General features: G+C 36.2%; 1 protein-coding gene across 1 annotated transcript in view; it reads right to left on the bottom strand.

Annotated features, from left to right (window-relative positions):
• Window positions 1-25,615, bottom strand: part of LOC145687195 (uncharacterized) — a 579,982-nt gene that overhangs the window by 455,700 nt on the left and 98,667 nt on the right. The window contains exon 2 of the mRNA XM_081760660.1: window positions 8,567-8,674. Within this exon, the coding sequence (XP_081616786.1) occupies window positions 8,567-8,674 (108 nt within the window). The remainder of the gene's footprint in view (window positions 1-8,566; window positions 8,675-25,615) is intronic.

Below are 25,615 nucleotides of genomic sequence, written 5' to 3'. Positions count from 1 at the left end.
ATCTATACGTACTTTCCGTATGACTGTGTATAGGCTGTAAGGATCTCATATATAGATTGACGTATGTAACATATAGCAGACATATGTAACATACGTAAACGCATGCAATATACGGAAGACTGTTAGATGTAATATTTAAGCGGCATGATGTAATATTTAAGCGGGAAAAAAGCAAGTACGTATGTAGAACACGGATAATGTGTGCTCTGTACAGATTTCTCTAGTAAACATATGGATTCCATATATTTGTACAATATACCGCTGTCCGGATAACGAATTTTTCTCACTGTAGGCGCTATATGTTTGACATTTTATACTTCATTTCCTATTCAAGATTTTCTTGTAATTAAAAACTTAATATAGTCTACTGTAAATATAAATTGAGGATATTATTATTATTATTATTATTGAAATGGAATGTTGCATCTACAATCGTAGATGGAGCCACACGGCGAGAGGACAGAGGAAAGAGGAGTTAGTAATCCCTAGTGAGTTGTGTAAATTGGAATCTATTTAGATATGGAAAACAAGATCTAGGAGCATTTACGTTAGTATGTCGAACTCCGTTGTTTGTACCCTTCCCGCTGGTCTAGTGGTTAGGCGCTCACCTTTGGGTCACGAGATACGAAGTTTAATTCTCAATGGGGGAGTATTGAACAAACTGCGGTAGTTCGGTTTCAACTTTAAACTTTCGTTATCAACTCCCGGGATAAAGAGTCAACCTCTACCAGGTGCTATCGGATCCTCTGAGTGCGGATGAGCGTGGATAGGTCAGGACACCTTGTTCTTCGAGAGGAAGTTGTCCTAAAAGACGGATGAACCACAAGGTGGTCAACGGCACGGAGATGCGGAAAGGAAATGGGAATAATACATTATTTTTCTCCAAGAGGGACGAGGAGGGAGAATAAACATAATGATGGTTCTTTCTGAAGTAAAACATTCCGGAGATAAAATAGTTCCCCGTCTGGATCTCTGGGTGGGGACTACTTCCGGAAGAATCATCAAAGGAGAAAATAATAACTTTCATTTCAGCATAGGAACCTGGAACGTACAAACTTTACGACGTGTGGGTGAACTTGTAAAATTAAAAGTGAACATGGATAAAGGTAAAGTGTACGTAATGGGTTTGAGTGAAGCACAGTGGTCAGAAAAAAGGTGAGATAGTATCGGGAAATTACACAATATTCAATTCGAATGACGTTATGGCCAAGAATGGTATCACGATAGTAATGAGGAACGAAATAGCAAATGCTTAACCAAAGTGGAATGATGCAGTGACTGGTTGATGTAAAGCTAAGTGCAAAACCAGTGGATAACGTCATAATACAGTACAAATACCAACAGCCGATGATGCCAATGAAGTACAAGTAATAATGACGAGATTAGTTACATATTGCATCAGGGGCGGAGAGGTAAGGTCAATGTAAGGCTAATGGAAGACTCAACAGCGTAGTAGGAGAGTGGGCTGCGAGTAAGGCAGTGGGATCACTTGGACTAGGTGGAAGAAATGTACAGGGACAGATAAATGTTTATCGATTTCTGTAAGCAACATGGCATAGTGGTGACGAATAAGTGGTTTTAAAAAAGTCTGTACACGTGGAAAAGTCCAGGATACATGGAATGTTCCAAATCAACTACATTATTGCCAAGCAACGTTTCAAGAATAGTGTACGATATGTGAAGATACTACCAGAATCGGACACTGATTTGGATCATAATCTCCAAGTGCCGAAAGTGCAAACTTGGTTAAAGTTGATCAAGAGAAATGGGAGGAGAAACGAAAAATGGAACTTAGAGCAACTAAGAGGTATGGACAGTGATGTGAAGGAAAAAAAAAATATGCACAATGGGCGATATGGTAGACAATGCAGAAAATAGTTGAAGAAAAGTTAATCAGATTATAAGAGACACATTGCACAACAATATTGGCAGGATGAAAAGACCACCAATAAAACAATGGATAACTGAAGTGATGCTTAAGAAGATGGACGAATGGAGAAGGGCGAAAACCACGGACATTAAAGAATACAGAAAAGTGAATAATAGATTGAGAGATGGACAAAGCCAAAGAGAAGTACATGGAACATATATGCGAAGAAATAATGAAACTTCAACGGCACAGCAGGTATGATCTGATGTATCAGAAAACAAGAATTAGGAGGGAACGCTACCAAAATATACACACGTTTGGAATTGAAGATCAACAAGGTCATGTAGTCAATGACTATCAAATAATCATTGAAATCTGGGAGCAATAAATAAGAGAGACTGTATGTATGATCAGAAGAACTGCCCAAAAGCTATTGCAATCCAGGGGAAGAGGTGGATGATGAAGGAAAATGACTCAGCATATTGAAAAGTGTAGTAGTACAAGCCATGAAAGACATGTGAAGGTAGAAGGCTACTGGTGACGAATTTGCTCAAAAGATTAGAAGACAATGCAATGACAGCACTGACTTACCTTATCAACATGACCTACAATTCTTTGCCTGAGCGGAAAATGGCCAAAGGATTTTCTTGATGTTACAATGGTTACATTACATAAGAAAAAGCAGGCAAAAATGAAGCGACCGTAGAACAATTAGCCTTATTTCCCGCATTGGACATATTATTGCACGTGCATTGAACAGGTGGCTGAAAAGTAAGATAGAAGAAATATTGGAGGAAGAACAATTTGAATTTTGGAAAGGAAAAGGTACCAGAAATACTACTGGATTGATGAGAATTATATCAGGACGAGTTCTTGACGTAAATGAAGAATTGTGTTAGTGCTTCACCGACTGACAGAAAGCTTTCGACTGGACCAATTGGACCAAACTTCTGGAAATACTTAAATGAATCGGGGTCAACTGCAGAGATCGACGGCTCATTTGCAACCTGTACACAAGACAACGAGTTAAGCTGCGCCTGAATCAAGGATAAACCAATAGTGTGAAAACTGGAAGAGGAATCAGACAAGCATGTAGTACATCGTCCCAATTATTCAACATTTACAGTGAATGTTTAATTAATGAACCATTAATTAGAATTGGAGATGTCAAGATTGGAAGGAAGATCATTACCAAGGCCAGGTATACAGATGACACGGTTATTATAACTAGAACCGAAGAAAGACTACACGAGAAATAGACAAAATAGTTGACACTGGGAAACAATATGGAATGTAAATCAACGTTGAAAAAATTCAAAGTCATAAGAATATCCCGTGGAAGCTGGCCCTTACGAGTCAGACGAGAACAAAGAGAACTTGAAGTGGTCATTCAAGTACATACAAAAGCTTTGACGAGAGACGCTTACTGTACCAAATAGACCAGGTCAAGAATTGCCATAGCCAAAGAGACATTCGACAAGAAAAGACCACACGTAACCAGCAGGATTAATATTGGACTAAGGAAGAAGCTGCTAAAATGCTATATATGGGGCATTGGACTGTATGATTAAGAAAATTGGGCATTACAGAAGTTAGAGAATAAATAGTTAGAAAGCTTCGAAATGTGATGTTAGAGGAAGGTGAAGATAAAATGTGTGGAAAGAGTAAGAAATAAAGATGTCTTAAAACACGTAGAAGATAAGAGGACGTTTTTATCAGACATTCTTCCTAGGAAGTCCAATTGGATTGGAAACGTTTTGCGAAGAAATTGTCTTCTTCATATCGTCATACAGGGAAAGATGGAAGGAATGCGAGGAGTAGGAAGAACACAATTGGTCGATAATTCAAAAAATAGAGAACAATATTGGGAGCTGAAGATCGAGAATCGTGGAAGGAACATTTCTGGACATGAACATAAGAAGAAACAAAGAAAAAAAGAACTCTTTCGTCCCAGGACTTGTCAACAGGCAGAATACTTAACCGAATGTTGGAACAGTATATTTCAACATGGGTCCTGGTTGAATTCTATTTTAATTTAATTACTAGTTTTCAGTGTAAAAGGTCTCCACAAATGTATTTAGTGCAAGATTAGCAATTGTTAATACGTACTAAGAAATTAAAAGAAACTCACTAACTACAGTAAAAATTGAAGTCTGGAGAATAAATAAACCCTCGACTCTTCGACTGTTTTGTTATTACTGATATCACGTATCATTTCCGCTGTAATGGCATTGTTACATCTAATCTTTTGGGTTTCAAAACTTAAGTTAGATAAAATGCTAAACCATTCTTACAAGCAAGAATTAATATTATGGAACTAGGTTTTTCAAATTTCAAAGTAGAAAAAAAAAAGACAGTAAAACAGCCATTTCTGGCATCTAAACCTGACTACTTAAGAGATTTTTTTGGTAGTTTTCTCTTTGTTTAGGATCCCATTTTCTTCTGCTTATCTCGGCTTTTGGGCCAGCAATGTATATAATTCAGTCTTGTGGTTCCTCCGAGACGTCTTAGCATGTCTAGCAGACCAGGCAGTCATGAGAAACTACACGAGAGGGAATTTTGTAGTGCAAAAGCGAGAGGCATTTTATCCGACAGACGACAGCACAAGTAACAAAAGGAAATGATTACAATGGGACAAGGGAAAGAAGTTTAAAAGTAGTGGCGGTAATGTAAAAGGGAGCTAAGAAAACGGAAAGACAATCCGAACGTAACAAAAGAACTTCCTGCATGGACGCAAACAAAAGCCAGTTCATAAATAAAGACCGCGGAATGGGAGATGACGCTAAGTACACGACAAAATAGCCAGTTGTAACACTTTCTTCACATTCAGAAAACAGGTTCGAATACTCTTATCATTCACAAGGTACGAGAACGAGATGTCTATTAAGAAATTAACCTGTTATTTAATCACCAAAATAGCCACCTGCTTTTCTTTCGGTGTTTCCGTCTTACAGTTCACCTGTAAGTTCAACTGCATTCCCTGATGAATTAATCAGGCATTATATACTGACAATGTTTTCTTTCTTTCTAATTAGCCTGGCTATTAGCCTATTAGGTCTATCAACCTATCCAGCATAAGAACATATACAGCATATGTGTGTTAAGAGCATAAACACTGCCTCTTTGTGTTATCGACCTAAATTAATACAAGGTAATATATCTCACGCTCTCAATGAACTACTATAATACACGCCTGGACCACACATCTTCAATGTGGTAGATATGTTTGTGGGTTCATGTTCGTAAATACAAGGCAGTTTTACAAAATCTAATATATATAAATTAAAGTGACTATGTGATTTCGTAACTCTTGAACTACAAGACCGAATTTGATCATTTTTTTAAATATAGATGAGGTTGTTGCCTGGGATGGTTTTGCCATTTCGCTTTGATGGTAGAACCTATGGGAGGGGAAGGAGAGGGAGGTATATAAAAATAAATAAAACTTAATATCCCTTGAACCACCTGACCGATCTCAATAAAATTTTCAACATAGACGAGATCTTGGCCTGATTTTATTTTATTTTATTTTATTTTTTTACCATTTCACTTTGACGATGCAACTTAGGGGAGGGGAAGAAGGATATGTAAAAGAGATCGACAATGACCGATATTACTGTCGAATCCATAGTTTTCGGGGTCGCTGAGATGAACTGTGACACTTCCGATCCCGTTTAAATCCAAATTCTGCCGCCATTAGTATTTTATGTACGTATGGAACGTATTTTTCCAGTGCGAAGAACAGGTATTCTGCTAGTATATAATATATTTTAAAAACATCGTTTACTTAAGTGGTCAGAACGTATTTTCTTCGTACCCACTGTCGAGTTCGATTCTCGGTGGGGTACAGAAAGTTAGAGTTGGCTCAGCATCGTGAGTCACCTGTGGAACTGTTTGAATTAAGACGCAAGACATTTGGGTCTAGAAAGCCGTCGACAGGGACGGGAATTGACGCACGAACACAATTATGTGACTACAAGCTGTCTTTCCAGCCATAGTCCTTCACGGGCTGTGATGCAAGATAATTTAAGTGATTGAACTCTAATTTGATTACGTAGCATGTTGTTCCTATTTGTATTGGGTTAGTTCCTAACGCCATTTGTTCATAATATTTGTAAATATCATATTCCTTGTTGGTTAATTTCGAGTTTAGCGTCCCAGTCTTCATCGAGGCTATATAAAATTTTAGATCTACAGCTTAGCGTGGAACCCGAACCACAACTTTCAACCTGGAATAAAACCCGGATCTCTCGTGAGAAGTGTACGTACGGTAACCACTAAGCCACAAGTGAGCTAAATATTCCTTGTACAGTCAAGTGTTACTTGATTTGAGTGTTGATTTCCAAGTTAGAGTAACAGACTCGACCTCGTACGGTATACAGCTCTAGCATACCTGACTTTTCAAATGAATTACTTGGAAAATCAAATGAATTACAACAGATAAAAATAGAATGCCTAAACAAATTCACTTTGTGACAAAATACTGTTGGTGTATAGAAAGTGAAAATATAGCACAAGACTACACGTTTTGTCTTTATTCAAAAAGTAACATACATACGTGGTGTCAAATCTAGAGCCGTTTGTCTCACGACAAACTTCAGGATAATTGTAACAAATTGAAATAAAACTTCTTCCCAACAGTATATAATCTGAATAATTTTGACATTAAAAAAAAATGATATGTTCTTGATCCAAGTGTATAAAACGCGAGGATGGATGTATAAGAAACAATAATTTCAACTTCTCGCAGAAGTGAGCAAGGCTACACCATTGTGACATTTCTTGCCCTTGCACGAGCTATGAAATTTGGAAAAACTGTGGCCAAAATACATATTCACAGATTTTCAAGTTGAATAATTCGAATTTATTGTAATCGAACATGGTTAAACACGCGTTTTATTCTTTGTTATTAGAGCAAGAACGTGTTGTAATCAGTGATTAATTAATTATAAAATCAACATTTTTCATGTAGTATATCACTAGCAAAAATATGTATATGCAGACCTTATATAATTTCCACATTTTGTTTTGTCGGTAACATCGAAATATGTCTACCAGTTTAAAACTTAGTTTTCTTGGGCGTACAAAAAAAAAAAAAAAAAAAATGTGTAGAACTAGTCACAATTTGTATGTGTAAGGGTCGATTTGTTTCAGTCATTGATGAAAGTACATAACAGTGTACATAGTAATTTTTATGTAGGTAAATGAACAAACTACGCACATACATCCTGTGTTTTCATGTAAGCAACGTTATACTTATCGTAAAAAAAAGAAAACAAAGTTCAAAGTTAATTAGCGTTACAACCTAAGAATACTGGTATAAGCAGAAATTTTGTAACGATGATTAGAAAACCTAATATGGATCTCTAAAATATCCAACTGTCCACCAATAAACAACAGCCATGTTTTATGAAACACTTGAATATCTCCTTTCTTTTACAGTATTTGTATCTGTAGTTGAATCCATAGGTAGCAGGAGACAGTTGCAAGGAAATGTTGAAAAGGATTACAATTATACTCTTATTTATATGCCAAGAGAAACGTGTACATGCATGGAATTCCGAAATAAATTCGTGTTCAAGTTTGATTTAACAGGACCTTGAGATAAGTAATGTTCTTACTAGGTATTTAGATTCAGAGTTACAAAAGGGAATTCAATTCTACACATTTTACTAAAGTAACGTCCCAAGGATATGCCCTTTAGGCTAAAAAGAATAGGATGATTCATGAAAGAAATGAAATGAAATGAAATCTTTGAGTTTTACGTCCCACGGTTATGTCGGTTAGGCTAAAGGAGACGGTGATTATGAGAAATGAATGAAATGGTGGAATGAAGAAAGTGGGAGGAAACGGGAGAACCCCGAGAAAACCCACGCACACGGTGTTTGTCCACTACAAAGTTCACTTGGCGGGAGCAGGGTTTGAACCCGGGACCCCATGCACCAGAGGTGAACGCTCTACCACTGAGCCACCGCGGCCCGATTCATGAAAAAGAACGGCTATGCAAAAGATAGTGAAATGAACATGTAGAAGGAAACTGAAGAACGTCAAGAAAACCCATTCGCATGATGTAAAGCACCAAAGCACTAATCGTCAGTGAATGACTTAAACAAACGCCGAAGTACAGAAATTAAGCCATTTTTTTTAAAATAATTTTTCATGCAATCTTTGAATGTAAAACCATTACGACTTAATTTATACTTAGAAAATTGACAAATTAGCGTCGCTTGTCACATGACCATCCACAGAGTAGAGCCAACAGAGGGGGCAATTGTGGGTTACTGAAGGGGGTTCAGTTCTTCCAAATATATGTTAAAATATATTAGATTAATTATCAACATAATGTAGTATTCAATATACTTAGTATACTGAATATTATAATACAATAGTAAACTTACTGTAGTTAATAAAGTAATACAGTGTTCATACATAAATATATTTTTTTTAAATGAAATGTTATACGCACGAGTACATCAAGGCGTATGTGTAGTTACGACTGCGTTCGTGTGTTGGTCTTTTCTCCTTTGGAAAAGATTCTGCGGGGGCCCCTGATTTAGTACAGTGTAATTATAATTTGAAAATTAAACGCGCTCATTCGACATTTAAAGATCTGACATACGCAAACGTGACAGAAGCTGATTTGCTTCAATGCAGATGACAAAACAGAAGAACAAAATGTAAAATTTGAGTACTTACCCGACGTTCTCCAGAATAAAAGAAACATAAACCCAAGTTGTGTGAAGACATTTACATTGATACTATGATGTAATCGAAGACTAGGCAATAATGCTTCTACTTTAGTTTCTGAAATAAAAAAAAGAAACAATAGAATGAAAATTTGTGTAACACTGAACATGATTAAAATAATAAAACTTTAAAAATTCACAGTGCATTAAAATTTATAATTAACCCATATACGTTCTTATCTTTTTTGGTTTGTATTTTGATTTTGGAAAATGGATAGTTTTTGACCTAGTCTTGGTGAGTGTCATTTCTTTTTGCTGATTTCCCGTTGGCTAATTATGATACTGGATCGAAAATGACCCGAGGTTAAATATGTAGACCCTAAGCTTTAGCAGTAACAAAATACGTAAGTGGGTCATTTTCGACCTGGGGGGCTTAAATTGGTTAAGAACTATAATGGAGACCGACGCTTGAGACTAAAAGAATATAAAAAAAAAGATGCTGATACAATCTAACACAGTGATTCCCAACCGGTGTAACGCGACACGCTGATCAATCAGTGTGTTGCGATACTTTTAGTACTCAATGAAACAACTGGTTAGTTAGCATGAATTTCAAGACAGAGTGTACCAAGTCAAAGCCTCCAATGGCAGCAACAATGTTCAGTACTACATAGAGCCATTACTTTATATATATACAGGGTGTTTAATAAGTAATGGTCATAAATTAAACCGTGGATAGTACACGCCAAAACTAACAAAAAAGTCTAAGTAAACATGTGTCCGCAAACGCTTCGTAACGGAGATAGGGGCTGTCGAAAGTGTGGGAAAATGAGATTTGGAGACGAATATCTCAAAAAGTATGAATCGGACAGAGAGCGGTCCAATGAATGACTATCGAAGTCAGACCTGCGCTATGCAGAAATGCATGGTTGCTAACTCTGCAATGCGCGCGCATGGGATTCCCGGAAAATTGTCCAAGGAAAGGGGGGCTCGAGATGAACATCGACGGCGAGTCTATTCACCAGTAATTCATAAGTCGTGGTACCAAGTCGAAAGCTCGAAAAGACACAAAATGGCGGACAATGTTTACGTGCCGTGTGTGGTTGCATTGCAGCAAATGCGATTGCATAACCAGCAGGAAATGAGAGAGGCAATCGAATAAAGGTGGTGATGCATGTTGTGAACTACTTCAGAGCACATTCTTAAGACGAATGCACATATACAGAGTAGTTCTTTACTGTACCAATGCCAAGGTAAAACAAATGATGCGCGAAAATGAATGGAATGGCCGAAAGAAACACTGGTAGAACGCGTGCTACAAGCAGTGGACAAAAACCCAGGAACGAGCACAAGACGTGTGGGACTTGCCGAACGCGTATCCAATGCGCTCGTATGGCACATTCTCCATGAACAGCACTTGTACCCATACCATCTGCAACGTGTCCAACCTCTGACCCCCACAGATTTTCCGGCGAGAATGCAGTTTTGTCAGTGGCTTCGCAGACAAATTACTGGCAATCCTCATTTCACTGATGAAGTCCTATTTACTGATGAAGAGTTATCAACTATGCATTTCTGCATAGCGTAGGTCTGACTTAGATAGTCATTCATTAGACCGCCCTCTGTCCAATTCATACTTTTTGAGATATTCGTCTCTAAACATCATTTTCCCACACTTTCGATAGCCCCTATCTCCGTTACGAAGCGTTTGCGGATACATGTTTACTAAGACTTTTTTGTTAGTTTTGGCGTGTACTATCTACGGTTTAATTTATGACCATTACTTATTAAACACCCTATATATATATATATATATATATATATATATATATATATATATATATATATATATATAAGTTAATCTTACACTATTATCAGTTGCAAAGTGTGCCATTAGTCAAAAAGGCTGGAACCCAGTGATTTAAGCTAAATCCTGAACCATCATCTACTGAGTTTGTATGTGATTTATCCTGGCATACTTTCTGTCAAGCACTTGGTTTGTCTAGTACAGTGATGGGCAAAGTTTTCCCAAGGGCAGAAGTTGTGTGGAGTAACGGACGTTAAATGCTAACATGATTTTATATTTGGAACCAGAGAGATTGTTGAAAATAAAAATCATCAAGCATAGTGCTGCCTAATATCACATATAATGTACTACGTGCATGGCTGAAGTAGCATGAAAATGTTATGCAATTCTTCTCACTACAAGTTTAACTGGCGACTGTTGAGGTGGCGTTGGCCACATGACAACTCTACCGCACGTTAAAGGGCAAAGCTATTCACAGAATCTCAAAATTAAGCCCTAGCCACCCGGGAATTTCAGCTTATATCGCCAAGTATTGACATTATCTGCACTAAAAATATTTCAATTAATCCAGTTGATAGGTGCTGGAGTAATAATGACACTAATTAAAATGTACCTAAAGGGTGAAAAAATGCGCAGTCTATCGTACTTCTGTTTATCACAGCTTGTTCAATCATTCAGAAGCGCAATGCACATGATGCTCATTAAATGTTCCTGGTCTACTATATGTAAATCTGAAAAAAAAAAAAAAAAAGTTCACCAATTTGTCCGAGAGAACATTAATTTGTTTGTAGCTAGAGATACGGCATCAAACTAAATAAATACAAACATGAAAGGATGTGGTAGATTCAATAGTATATTTATTTAAAAATAAAATAAAATAAAAGTACGGATTCTCACATAGCTTCTCCACTCAACTGTGATTTAATTATCACATTCTCCACTAGGATATCGAATTCAGCCTACCAGTAAATTACTATTTCTGGATTTTTCAGAGATACAAAAAAAAAAAAAAAAAGTGTTGTTATACTGGAGAGTTGTTAATAATGAAATGTTTGTTTATGAAATATGAACAATATTGTTAATAGCCGATTCCGAGAAAAATGTTCGAATGAAACTCACATTTACCAAATAACCACACTCTGTGTATCTTTTAGAGAAAGAAATACAATACTGAAGGGTTATTAACAAATTCAGAGGTATATGAAGACAATCGGAGAACCGTTCTCGATAAAACTGCATGATTTTTTTTTTTGGTCACCAATAAACTATTTGCATGTTCGTGCATGTGAGGGGGAGGGGAGAATACGAATGATATGATATATTCACAGAAATCTTAAAATATGTTCATGATAAGTTATACGATATAGCCTCTAGATTTCTGCAAGTAGAGACGAACCTATAAACAAATGAACATCTAAAATCCACTTTGTAGAAAGGAAGAGACCATGAAAATTGTAAATTTGTGATACTTCGAATAAGTGTTTCTTTCAGGAAAAAAAAAATGTTCCGGGAGCGCACACAGTATTCGGAGTGGCACACATTTTCACACACTACTATTCCATTTATATTATTATACACGTATTGTTTCTGGTTTCCTCCGGGAGAGCACTCTCAGAGCTCCGAGGGGGGAGGGTGTCCTCCCCCCCCAAAAAAAAACATGTCTGGAAGAAACACTGCTTCGAATTTCGCTTCTGTTCAGTGTTGCAAGACATTTTTCACTTTCTTGTCCCCCTTCAAAGTAAAAAAAATAAACGAAATTGTTGATAAATAGTGAAGCGCTACACTGAAGTCCAATGCAAATATTCAGTGATTAATTTTATGTATAAAAAAGAGTAGTTATTCCATTTTATAATTTTCTTGAAACAGGGTCGATACCCAAACAGTCACTATGTTACAAAAACATAGAGGTGGAGAGAGAGTTTCAAACGGAAGCATTCATTAGTTTTTGCTCTCTGGAAGGGACACAATGTTTTCATTGTATTTGTCTTTGAAGGGTTACCGCGAATAACGTTTGTAAATGGGACTGGAAGGAAAGAAACACTAAAACACAAATTCTATGTAAAACCGTATTCCATTCACTCTCTTCTGGTGGCATACAAAAATAGCACTATTCTAATCTTCGACTTCCAGTTTCATTAATAGATTTATTCTGTATATTTTGCAAAACCATGAAATATTTTTCAATGCATATTCATTTTGACGTCAGCTACGTTTACACACACATGCATATATACATACACACATACACTGACACACACACAAATAAACAAACTCTCTCTCTCTCTCTCTCTCACACACATGTAAATAGTGAATGTATAAACTCAAATTTTTACGCACTATATTGTCACAATTTCATTACATATTATGCGTGTTGGTTTGAAGGTCATACGAGATATGGACCTACAGAGTCGACTTTGATTCATTGACTTTTAGTTTAGCGTCCCTTTCAGCAGCGAGGCTACATGAGACGTGGACCTACTGATTAACGTGGAATCCGAACCACATGACCTCCCGCCGGGAATGGAACCCGAGTCTCCCGTACGCTAATCGCTTAGCCACGAGGGAACTCTACCTACAGAGTCGAGTTTAGCATTGGGTGTATCTAGATCATGCCACATAACATAGAAAAAGTATTCAAAATTAGTTTGATGAGCTTCGTCTTCTATTTGAATAGTATTAGTAAAAACTGTAGCAGTTTATCAACTAATTTTCAAGTAAGCAATTTTGGATTTTTTACGTTATGCAGTTCAGAAGTTATGTTCGGTGGGTCAAAATAATTAAAAAAAAAAAAAAAAAACTTTGGTTTTCAACCTACCAACGGAATCGATTCTTAAGAATTCGAGTTTTATCGTAGCTAAGTGGTTAGCATACGCTCCTTTAGAGTAGGAGACCGGCGTTCGATTCCCAGTGGGAGCTCATGTGGTTCAGATCCCACGTTAAACTATAGGACCACTGCTGAATAGGTCTCATATAGCCTCACTGCTGAAAGGAACGATAAACTAAAATCAAATCAAATATCAAATCAAAATCAAATCAAAAATTATGTTTTACCGAGTGCCTGCAATTTAAGACAAACTACCCATGTGTTTAAATTTTATGTTACTTGGTCAAGGAATTCCGAAGATATAGTGATCAAGCTATTATTCAGTCAATATCATTTTGCTGCCATAACTTATATATTAGTATAGATACAATTTATCCAGTTTTACGGAAAATCTGTCACATTTATTAACTTAATATTGTGTTCAAATTTCAGTGCCAACCCATTAGAAATTGTTAGTCATGATCAGTACAAATAATGTGCAATTATACAATTTAAGAAATTCAATTTTTAATTAGCTACTTTACACTTTGTACAGTCAGCGACAAATGGTCCTTCCGTTTGGTAAAATTTATTTTAGGAATAACAATGGTGTGGCTGGAATGTACAGAAAATTATATTCTTTTTTCTTTTAATTTACTGAAAATTGTACTGAAATTGTCCTCTCATTCTGAAGATATTTAAGAAACTAAGTTAATAAACGAAATAACTTTTGTCGCTGACTATACCAGGATGTAACTTTTGTAAACTTCTTGGTAAAAAGTCACACCAGAACATTTTGAATTTCAATATTTAAATTCAAACTACAGGCCAAAAGATCTTGGATAATGTATGACCAATAGTTTGGTGATTGAAGTTTTTATTTCGGTGTTGAAGAGAGATTTTTTAAATTTTTTTATCGTTGTGGTCTGTGTTCTGTTGCTTGGTGTCAAATAATGTGTGAACCTGTTTATTTTACCAAACTTTGCTTCCTTATTATTGTCCTCCTACTCTCCTCGCATCTCAGAGCCATGTTAATATACGTTCTCAGCTGTAGAATAGTCATTTAAAGTATTTCATTAAAGCTTAAGAGGCTCTATCACTGCGAAATTAAAATACCGGTAATTTTACAGTAATTACGTGATATCTTCAAATAGATACAAGATAATTGAAAAGTGGAACAAAACCTCCCTAGACAATGTTATATTGCATGAGTTACCGTTATCACAAGTCACCTAGTAGCTTTCTGTTTGTAGTTATTTAGAAACGCGAAAATAAATGCCGAATTTCTAAATGGTTGGAAATCGAAAGCAGATAAGTGAGTTGTGATAACGGTATCTCATGTAACATAATATTGTCTAGGGAGGTCGTGTTCCACTTTTCGGTTATCTTTAATCTATTGGAAGATATCACACAATTACTGTAAAATTAGCGGTATTTTAATTTCGCAGTGATAGGGCCTCTTAAGAGTATCAGTTATTATTATTTTTATTTTATTCCTTTTCGTTTTTTCTGCATATTTTTTTCCTGGTCAGTAAGTAACCTCGCGATTGCTTTAACTCAGATCTCCATTCTTCCCCATCCTGAGCCAGAGTTTATTTTCACGTAGTATTTCTTTCCTATACACAGATAAAGAAAACTTGTGTGGCCTACGAAAAAAAAACATAGGCTAAGTGCATAATTCCTGTAGTTTTTTTTTTGACTTAACAGTCTTCATCCCGGCGAAATTAAAATACCGCTAATTTTACAGTAATTACGTGATATCTTCAAATAGATAAAAGATAATCGAAATGTGGAACAAGAGCGCCGTAGACAATATTATTTTGCGTGAGGTACCGTTATCACAAGTCACCTAGTGGCTTTCCGTTTTCAGTTGTTTAGAAACGCGAAAATAAATGCCGATTTTCAAAAATGGCTCGAAATCGAAAGCAGATAAGTGAGTGGTGATAACGGTTTTTCATGCAAAATAATATTGTTTAGGCCGCTCTTGTTCCACATTTCGATTATCTTTTATCTGTTTGAAGATATCACATAATTACTGTAAAATTAGCGGTATTTTAATTTCGCAGGGATGAAGACTCTTAACGTACGATTATATGTAACATCCTGCAGCTAACGTATAACGAATACGTGTTTTATAGTACGTTCCAAATAAGAGTACCATCTATACGTATTTTTCATATGAAAGAAATAACTGTATATAGGCGGTAAGGATTTCACATACAGATGGACGTATATAGCATATAGCTGGCGTATGACACAGCTGTACGGAATGAAGACTGTTAGATGTCAGACATCCTGCACCGACACAAAGTAACATCTAAGCGGGGGAAAAAGGCAGTACGTAAGTAGCATATGGATAACATATGCTCCATACAGATTTCCGTAGTAAATATGTGGATTCTGCATATTTGCATATACAATATACCGCTGTCCAGATAGCGGATTTTTTTCTCAGTGTATTTGCTATTATTTGGTGCATATATTTAAATTGCGGTCCTCCAAGAAGTTTTCCTTTTGGAATGCCATCCATAGCTAATAGCTGATTTCTCCATGGCTCACAATGCATCCAATCATCCTGCTTCTTCACAAGAGAGGTTTTGGTATACTTCCTTTTGATCCTACCATTTCTATCACTCTTTAATTTGGAGCCTTACTCATTCATTTAAATTTTAACACACTACTAATGCAATACATCTCGACGGCTTTCACTTCCCATTTTTTTTTTCTTCTAGACTCCATTGGTCACATCCAAACATCACACATCATACATATGCATTCATCCGCCTTTTATTTAGTTTTATGTCGATGTTCCTGGCTAGAAAGTTTTATTTTCTTCAAATGTCTTCTTCGCCTTAGCTACTCTGGTTTGTACATATTGTTTACATCTATTATAATTGATTTTATTCCCTAAGTATCATTATTCCTGCACCTCTCCCACCAGGATTATCCCTTATTTCGATTTTTGTTTTTGCTTTTGTTATTACTTCTCTTGTGTATCTCATACACGTCTGCATATAAATAATAAAATTTCCAGTAATAACTCTAGCTGAAGCAAGAACTTGAAATGCTAATTGAAAACTCATACAAACTCAGGTTTTGATAGAGTAAGATTTTAAGTCCGCAAATTAATATAGTCAATGAAATAGGCGAAAATAAGAATAAGTTTTTTTTTATTTCAAGACTGGGAGGGAATATGAAGTTAATTATGTTCTGTATGGAAGCCTAATACAAAAAAGGCCAACAGCAGAAGTGACAGATTAGTAAAAGAGTAAACCATTTCTCTTTGTCTCAAAAACCAATAAGATCACAAATATCCATCCAATCAGAATCTGTTCTGATAATGCAGTCCATCACGTTGGAATCAAATGCCATCAGTATGTTGCTACTTGCAAAATATTGGAAAAACTTGCAGTATAAAAACGACTCACAATTGTTTCTCTAATTCTATTACGTCTGTCGCATACTGCGTTCATCCACTAAGCATTTCGAGATTCATTTCTCGCTAAGGATTATGCAAATTAATACATTTCACTGTAGTAATTAATGTGCATCTTGTATTTTCTTTTGTATGTCTTTTGTTCTACTATGTTGTTCAAGTCAAAGGATTTTTTTGATTTGCATCTTCTGTACGCACATATCTTTCAGAGATCGGCTCGTATACAGGTAATTATTTCTACTATTTCCGCAGCATTACGCATTGTATAAAAACTGTTAAGCCTTCTAACCCACTGCATGTCTCCTCTGACTTCTCTTATCACAGTCAAAAGAAGTCTGGATTCATAATAGTTCTAATTGTGTATACCACTAAAACCCTGAATTATCATGAAATGGCCTCCTGTACATACCAGTGGAACAGAACTTCCCGAGATTAAAGCCGTATAATTGTGTTATTCATTCCCTTTCTGTTCTGAGTTCCCCCCTTTTCTTTCTCTTAGGACAGTTGAGCTAATAAAGGAGACACTTGAGCTAATAAAGGAGTGTCTTGTGTTTGTTCTTCTAATGCAATTGCAGCAAACCGTTGGTGCAGGGCGGGAGCTAAGAGTTTGTACAGCACGTGAGGTAAGAGTTCTCTTTATTTCGCAGGGAAACCACAGCCACAATCTCCTCATTGCAAATAATTTATGCTCATCCTGGCACTAAATTAACGAAGAAAGAATGTTACTATGCGCTGTTTTATTGTGAAGAAAATTTCCCCACCGACGTTGGAATATGGCAGGGTACAAGGAGTTCATGAACTATTCCAAACTTGTTTGCATGTATGAAATATTGTCCAACAGCAAGCGCTGGAGAAAATTCGAGGTTCCGGCCAACACAAACTCACTTAACTAAGCAGTATTATCGGTCACGCGTACTTCAAACCCTTCAAGAACTCAGTTTTATTCATTATGTTTATCACAACGGTTGTAGTTCGGAGTATTTTTCCTTGCACCACATCCCCCTGAATCAAATTAGTTATTAGTATCACTGACTGAATTAACTGGAATAATATTGTCTCACCTGACTGTTCTACTGGAAAGCAAGTTCAAACCCATTTACCTAAATTAGATAGACAAAGCTACTAAGCCAGCAGAACAGAAGAGGATAGCAAATTTGCATCAATCATGATTCACAGAAGTATACTGTAAAACTTGTAAGGGACGAAGTGAAGGCATAAGTCGAAAATTATGATTAAAAATACCACGTATACAAGAACTAAGAATTAATGGCTTCATTACACGAATTTCTTCATACGTCAATTAATATTCCTCTGATATCATGAGTTATGACTACTTGCAATGTAAAGGGTCAACCGATTGACAGAAAATAGTAAAAAGACTGATGTTACCTTCAAATGATGCTCTCCTTAAGTTATAGAAAGGGAGAACATAGCCTCCACGACCTAGGAAACCTTCTTTCTTTAAACTTATTGTGTGTGACTGAATTACAACGCACAATACCACAAAACTTTAAAAACACTACGTATTAGACAAAAGACCCCTAACATTTTTTTTCAAGATCTTTCGTATATACAGTGAAGATATCTGAATGCTCGACAGCTGTGACACTAAAAGTTTCACACACAGCTTTCAATCTAAGGCTATAATAACATATATCGTAAAGTTCTGCTTATGTAGGTACAGATAGAGCTAAATTATACACGGGAACGTTTCTCCCACTACAGAATTTTATTATAATAATCTTATCATAAATGGTGTAATACAAAAACACTAACATAAATCGTTCACTATTACTGGGTAAAGAGAGGTATTTCAAGCCCCAAGCAGCCTAGGGAAAGGGTCTTCAGAGCTCCTAGAAAGCTAGGTGGAATGGAATTAGGATCCCCAATGCTCCAAGCAGAGGGGGGGGGGTCTGAAAGCCACAAAGCTCTACGCAAGCTGGGTGGCTGAGGTTAGAAGTTCCGAGCTCCGAGAGCTCCGAGCAAGCTAAAGGAGTGGAGGTGACAAGACCAAAACTGATATATAGTACTTGCTGTTGTTCTCCTGAATCCTAGTTTTAAAACTGTTCCAGTATGGCCGTGGCACTGGTGGTCCTTCTCCGTCACATGACTAGGTATCCCTGTTGTCTACTACTGCAGTACTTCGTAATCGAACATACATGGTGTTGTTTGTAAATGTAAGCACGTGTTGGCTATTTGTAAACAGAACCATGTGCAAGATATTACAATATGGAAATATTTCATTTAGAAGAATGATTGTAAATTTGTCTATCTCTGAAAAGTTAGCCACTCAATTTTCAAATAGGGACTGAAACATACAAATCGTTTTCTGTTCACTTCTTGTTGATCGAAGTAAACATAGTTTGTCTATAATAATAATAATAATAATAATAATAATAATAATAATAATAATAATAATAATAATAATAATAATAATAATAATAATAATAATAATAATAATAAAACATAACACAAAGTTAGGGCGAATAACTTTTACATTGCTCCCTCTATTTTAAATCTAGATTCAAAACAGATATGAATAATTTCTTTGTACTTAGCTACTGATAGTTTCGAGATGAAAATTGTTTAAAAAAAAAAAACATAAATATACTAACTGAACCTGCGCTCTCTACACAGCGCATCATTCGCATATGAGCATAAATCTCCATCTCATTCCTCACAACATATGTACATGTCCCTTTACAGACAAAAGTGAAAGACGTCTTGATTAAAAAAAAAAAAAAAATCGGCAAGGGGTATCATAAAGGGGAGATTTTTTCGATTATTTTTTCTCAATATCTCGCACCGTTTGCAAGATTTGAACCTACTTCCGGTTGGAGTTTCTAATTCATGAAAATGAAATGAAATCTTTGAGTTTTACGTCCCGCGGGTATGCCGGTTAGGCTAAAGGAGACGGTGATGATGAGTAATGAATGAAATGGTGAAATGAAGAAAGTGGGAGGAAACGGGAGAACCCCGAGAAAACCCACGCACACGGTGTTTGTCCACCACAAAGTTCACTTGGCGGGGGCTGGGATCGAACCCGGGACCCCAAGCACCAGAGGTGAACGCTCTACCACTGAGCCACCGCGGCCCATTTCTAATTCATGTATGACCAGTGTTTTCTTTCTTCTTGCATGCAGTATGTAATAAGCAAATACATTATATATACAATTAATTATAGTGTCAGTTATATATGGTGTTCATTGGGCAAAACACTCAATAAATAAAGATTTATCTTAAGACTCGAGAAATGGTTATCCTTCCTTTTCACTATTATTTGGCCATGGAACAAACGCCTGAGACATATACAACCCCAATATACAACATTGTGGTGTTGGAATGTATAACGCTTAGGATATCATGCTTTAGTTTTTTCTTAATTTCAATGCTTCCAGTGTATCCTAAAAAATGTAATAAAGAAATAATGACCATGTTTTTTTAAAATATACAATTAGAATTGGACAATCTATGCAAAATTTCCATTCGATCAATGAAAACCTCATCTTTCTAGAGCCTGTAGTTTCCGAGATCTCATTGTCGAAAGGATTGACCACAAACATATACACATAGTTTAAAAGAACTCGGAAGATGGAAGCACAATTCACATGCATTGATTTTAGAGAAGGCTTATTAAAATACAAAGGCTTGGAACAATAATTTTATATCATAAACTTTATGAAAAAGACATAGTTAACTAATTTAGACTGTTTAAAGACAAATACTCAAAATGTTTGTCTCTGTTAAACGTGAAATCACACATAACCATAAATGAAAGATTTGAAAGCCAAAGTTATAGGTTGGAGCTCAGGCGCTTTTAATTGCTATTGTAGCATTTTAATAGATAGATATTTAGAAAACTAACATTTTACGCTGCCCCTCCTCCAAGATAAAGTGCGATTTCGAATTTAAATTGGAGGAATTATAAAGAGTCCTCCGTGTTTTTTTTTTTTTTTTAATATTTCATCACGATTTCCAAAACAAATGATTTTTACTTCAAATCAATTAATAACAAACGAAAAACAAACGATCTATACCTTTTGAATCACCATTTGAAAGTAGCAGTGGTGTTCAGGAATTTTGAGCCCCTATTTCCTTGAATACGCCCTTTGAACAAAGACGCATTATAAAAATCCAAGCTTGAGGTACGCAACGACTATGCTCCAAAATTCATTTCACACGGATCAACCGCCTTTCCGTGATGTGAACACAAACAACCGGCAACATCACTCTCCATCTTAAGAAAGAAGTTATAGAAAATGCCCCGCTTTCCGCCCCCTTAAAACGCTAGGACATGGGTTCACTCATTTTTATTGGCGGAGTTTATATACAAAGTTTCATCTTCCTAACTTGACAGAATCATGAGATTTTTTTTTTCGCTTAAATTTTAACCTTACGCACACCCTCTTATGATACGTATTTTAATCAAAGTAATATAATAACAAGCGAATTGTATTTCACACTGCGTAACCATGGTACATTTCCCAAATTATGTGAATCCAAGGCTCAAACTCAAAATAGTGCATAAATAACTACTGGTTACAATAGAGTAATAAGATCAAAGATAAAATCTGCTCCTCGGACACTGAATCCATATCAAAGAGCCTTTACTCTCTAACCCCTTTACCATTTCTTTTCTATGATGATAAATGTTGAAACCAAAATAATAATAATAATAATAATAATAATAATAATAATAATAATAATAATAATAATCTGGTTTGAATAGAAGATTAACGAAGGAGGTAAAACCTATTCTTGGAACGCTGAATAGATTGCAAAAAAAAAAAAAAAAAAAAAGTTTTTCGATATCCCTTAACTTTTGCTCTATAAAAATTATTATTGAAACCGGAAGTTCTAGTGAATTCAACCTCGTCCCGTTTTGATATCTTTTTTGCGGATTGTAATGATCGTATATACTGTTGAGACGCTCTATAGATTGAAAAAAGAAGTGTGTAGCTATCTACTGCTGTTTCCGCTAAGTGGGTATAAATGCTGAAATCAGAAATAGTTAATATGAACCAGTTCCGGTTTGGATAAATCATAAATGCAGAAGAATGGAGGAGAAGGAGCAAACTGAATTCGCTTAAAAAAAAAACAAAAAAAAAACATAGTCCTCTCGATACCTTCTATCGTTTTTACTCTACGTAAATTAGTATTGAAACCGGAAGAAATAGTAAATTTGAACTACTTCCGGTTTTCGTAGAGTATTCTGGATAGTCATGCTACGCCATCTTAAGAAGCTGAATCGCTTACGAAATGACCGCTTCTCGCTATCTGTTACCATTTTTGTTCTATGGCGATAAACATTAAAACCGGAAATGGCTAATTTGAACCATTTCCAGTTTCAGTGTAATGGATAACGGAGGAGATGGAGCCTATACTTTGGACGCTGAATTCTTTTTTTTTTTTAAATAAAAAAAAGCTCATATCGATATATCTCATCGCTTTTGTTCTGATACTTGTCGAACATACGGACGAAGCCATTCTACAAGACTTCCGACACTTATGCCTTCAAACCCAGTTAGAGGTATATGGTAACCATATCTAACAATTCATTTCATACGGTTCAGCTGTTTCTCTTGATGCGATTACAAACAAGATTCTTTTCGTTTTTATACTAGGTGTACCAGAAGTAGTGACTCACCTTTTGTTATAAAAAACAATGGCATGAAACAAAATTGTACGTACAGAGACATGATGTAAAAATCAAATGCTATACAGTATCTAATCCTATTCTTCATTTGGGGTCCACCTGGCGGCAATTAACATCGATGCATGCCTGCATCCGGAGACGCACATTTTTCCACGCATCTTGGCTCATCTGGATGGGAATGTTGTTGAATTCCTTGGTGATCGCGCCGTCAATTTCGCAACACTGTTTATGGGTCATGCATATACCTTGTCCTTCAAATGTCTCCACACAGGAAGAAGTTGGGAAGGGTGAGATTTGGTGACAGTGGCGGCCACTCCAATAAATCGCCCGCGGAAGGTGTTGTTCAAAAAGTCACGGACAATCCGGGTAAAGTGTGGTGAAGAAAAGGAAAACACCATTACACCAGAACACAAAACAAGTGACAAACAAACAATCATACAACCTAACCTACCATACTTAACAAGTGAATCATTACTTTTGGGACACCCAGTATAACAGATTACTTACACTCTCTTTAAGCTAAAATCTAAAATACAGGGAAGGTGGCCATAGTGGGGACTCTTATGAACTATAATTCTAGAAATATTGAAGTTACATTTTATCTTCTTCAAAATAATATTTGTACAAAAATCGGTTTACTTTTGGTGGCAAAAATTTTCACATAACAGTTTTAATGTTTCGTTTTGGCATGATTAATGGTTCTTTCCTAACTGTAAGTAAGCACAATTTGAAGTCCCATTCAAAATTATTAACTGATAAGGTTTACTCAGCATGAGAACTTCAAGTAAATATACAACAATTAAGTACACAATGTACTTTTTTTAAAGTGAAAAGTCAAAATTTTATGATTTTTTTCCGATTGAATTTAATATAAATTTCAACTCATGTGAATACAGAAAAGTAAATAAGTAAATTCAGATTTCAAACAGTACACACAAACACTTAGTAAACTCGTTCAATTCTGAGTAACAGAATGTGGTCGTATTTGAGCATTATTTACTCGAAGTGAATATGAGAAAATTTTACTTTTTTTTTTTTTTTGAAATTCTTTAAAATTATAGTATAATATGCAGTTAGATTGCTGTAAAGTTATCATTTCCTAAACTTAAAGGAAATAAAATACTGCAGCTTTGTGAAGTTCCTTTTTACTTCCTCTATTTATTTGTTTTATTTGTGTACACAAACACACAAAAACTGCGTTACTCTCGTCTTGCTCTTCTGCCTCACTTGTTTGTTAGCATACGATAAGGAAAGAAAGCAACTATAATTAAATGCAGAATATCAGAACTAGAATAAATAAAGCGCTGCTAGTTTTCCTCCCGTTATGACTTCATTTTGCGTTCATTAATCCGATAAGAATTTACGAAGATGAATCAAAAAGTTAGTTGCACTCACTTAAACTATGCGCTTTCTTTTATTTACGTCTACAGACTTATGGCTTGTTAGTGGAATATGAACTTACGAAATACAAACACAATCGCGTAAGTCCTTTTCGAGAAAATTGTTCAACATTATAAACTACCCATTGTGGATATTTTACTTTCAAGCGTCGAGGGGAGAGAAGAAAATATAGTAATCTTGGGGGAAAAAATCGACTTCGACGGATTTACACGTTCCATGGCTCCTACATACCGAAGTAATTTTTGAATGCCTATCAATTCATTCGGTCGAAACATATCAACTCGGTGAAAGTGAAAAATAATCTGATTTTCTCGTAAACGACTCTAATGATTCTGTTTATATTTCATACACTGATATTTCATTAACAACCCTATATGGTAGTTTAATTCATTTCTCTGAAACAAAAAAATCACAAGAGGTACTTTATTGTTACATGTGAGTTTTTTTTTCGGACGATTTTCTCGAAAACAACTCAGGCGATCTTATTCAGTTTTCAAAAACAAACACTTCATTAATAACCTGACGATATGACATAACAAATTTCTCACACACAGAAAAATGTAGTCTACTGTTAGGTGTGAATTTTCAACAAACATTTTCTCTCTCTCTCTCTCTCTCTCTCAAAATGATTCAGGCGATTTTGTTCGTATTTCGTAAGTAAATATTCATTATTTAGCTGAAGTCCCTCTCCTTCGCATAGGGAGAATACTGTAGGTTTCGTGGAAATATTTGAACGTTTCTCTCCCTTAAATATATTCCATGTTTGGCATAAATACTGAAACCCCTACCATCCATTAGGGTACAACCTTTAGTAAACGTGAGCTAATAGAAGCCCAACTTGAAGCCCAAGTTTGGGGAAGAGCCAAAAGTTGCAGGGCGCAAGATCCGGACTATATGCCGGATGAGGCAGGATGTCAACAACACTTAACCAGCAGATGGGACAACTTTGCATTTTTTTTTTTTTACGGAGGAGAGGAGATGTGGCCGTACTTCATAGACTGACGCTTTTTTCCCCTGGGTTATAACGGTGTATCCACGACTCGTCGCCAGCGATGAATGTTCCTGGGCGCAAATCTTCCGCAGTTAGAAATGCAATGACAGCCCGTTGTTTCAACCGGACGTCATCATTCGATGCCACGATTGCTTTATTCCTCTGGAACGAGAATAGATAAGGAGGTGAAACAAGTGACATTCTACAGCTTAAACATGAGTGTATTAATGGGAAACAGTTCAGAATGTTTGCAGTGCATTACCTTCTGAATCACCCTCGTATACAATCACTCGGGTCCTCGTCTGGAGACGCAAATTGCACTATGTTACAACGTCACAGATAGAGAATCTCATAGAAGATCTACCAATTCATCAAATAGTTACAACGATTCTTCCCAGATGTCAGTTAAAGTCGATAGACGCTGACAGTAGCAGCACTTATTAGTATAACAATCGGGTGTAACTCCTTAATGAATTCGAGGAGCAATGTTAATGATTCCAAGTTAATCTGCGACGTTGCCAAATAGATAAATTTTGAACCCCATAGTGACTGAACAAGGCCCGGAAAGTATATCATTAACTAACTAACTAACTAACTCTATGGCCTATGGAACCCGGAGGTTCAATGCCGCGTTCACAAAAGCTCTCCTCTGACTTCTATCCTTAGCTAACTGCATCCAGTTTCTAGTTTGTATTCCAATCTCTGCGAGACCCATCTTAATATTGTCCTCCCATCTGCGCCTAGGTCTTCCTAATGGTCGTTTTCCGATTGGTCTTCCTGTCAAGACTTTGAAAGCGTTTCTACTTTCTTCCATTCTAGCTACATGACCCGCCCATCTAAGCCTCATAGACTTCACGACCCTAACAATGTTGGGTAAACCATATAAATTATGTAGTTCCTCGTTATGAAGTTTCCGCCATTCCCCATTCCCGTTCCTCTTGGGTCCGAATATTCGTCTCAGGATC

Source organism: Thermobia domestica, chromosome 6, assembly GCF_964235325.1.
Source record: "Thermobia domestica chromosome 6, izTheDome1.hap1.1, whole genome shotgun sequence".
NCBI lineage: Eukaryota > Metazoa > Arthropoda > Insecta > Zygentoma > Lepismatidae > Thermobia > Thermobia domestica.
The sequence above is the reverse complement of the archived record's forward strand: the minus strand, read 5'-3'. Positions and strand labels throughout refer to the sequence as shown.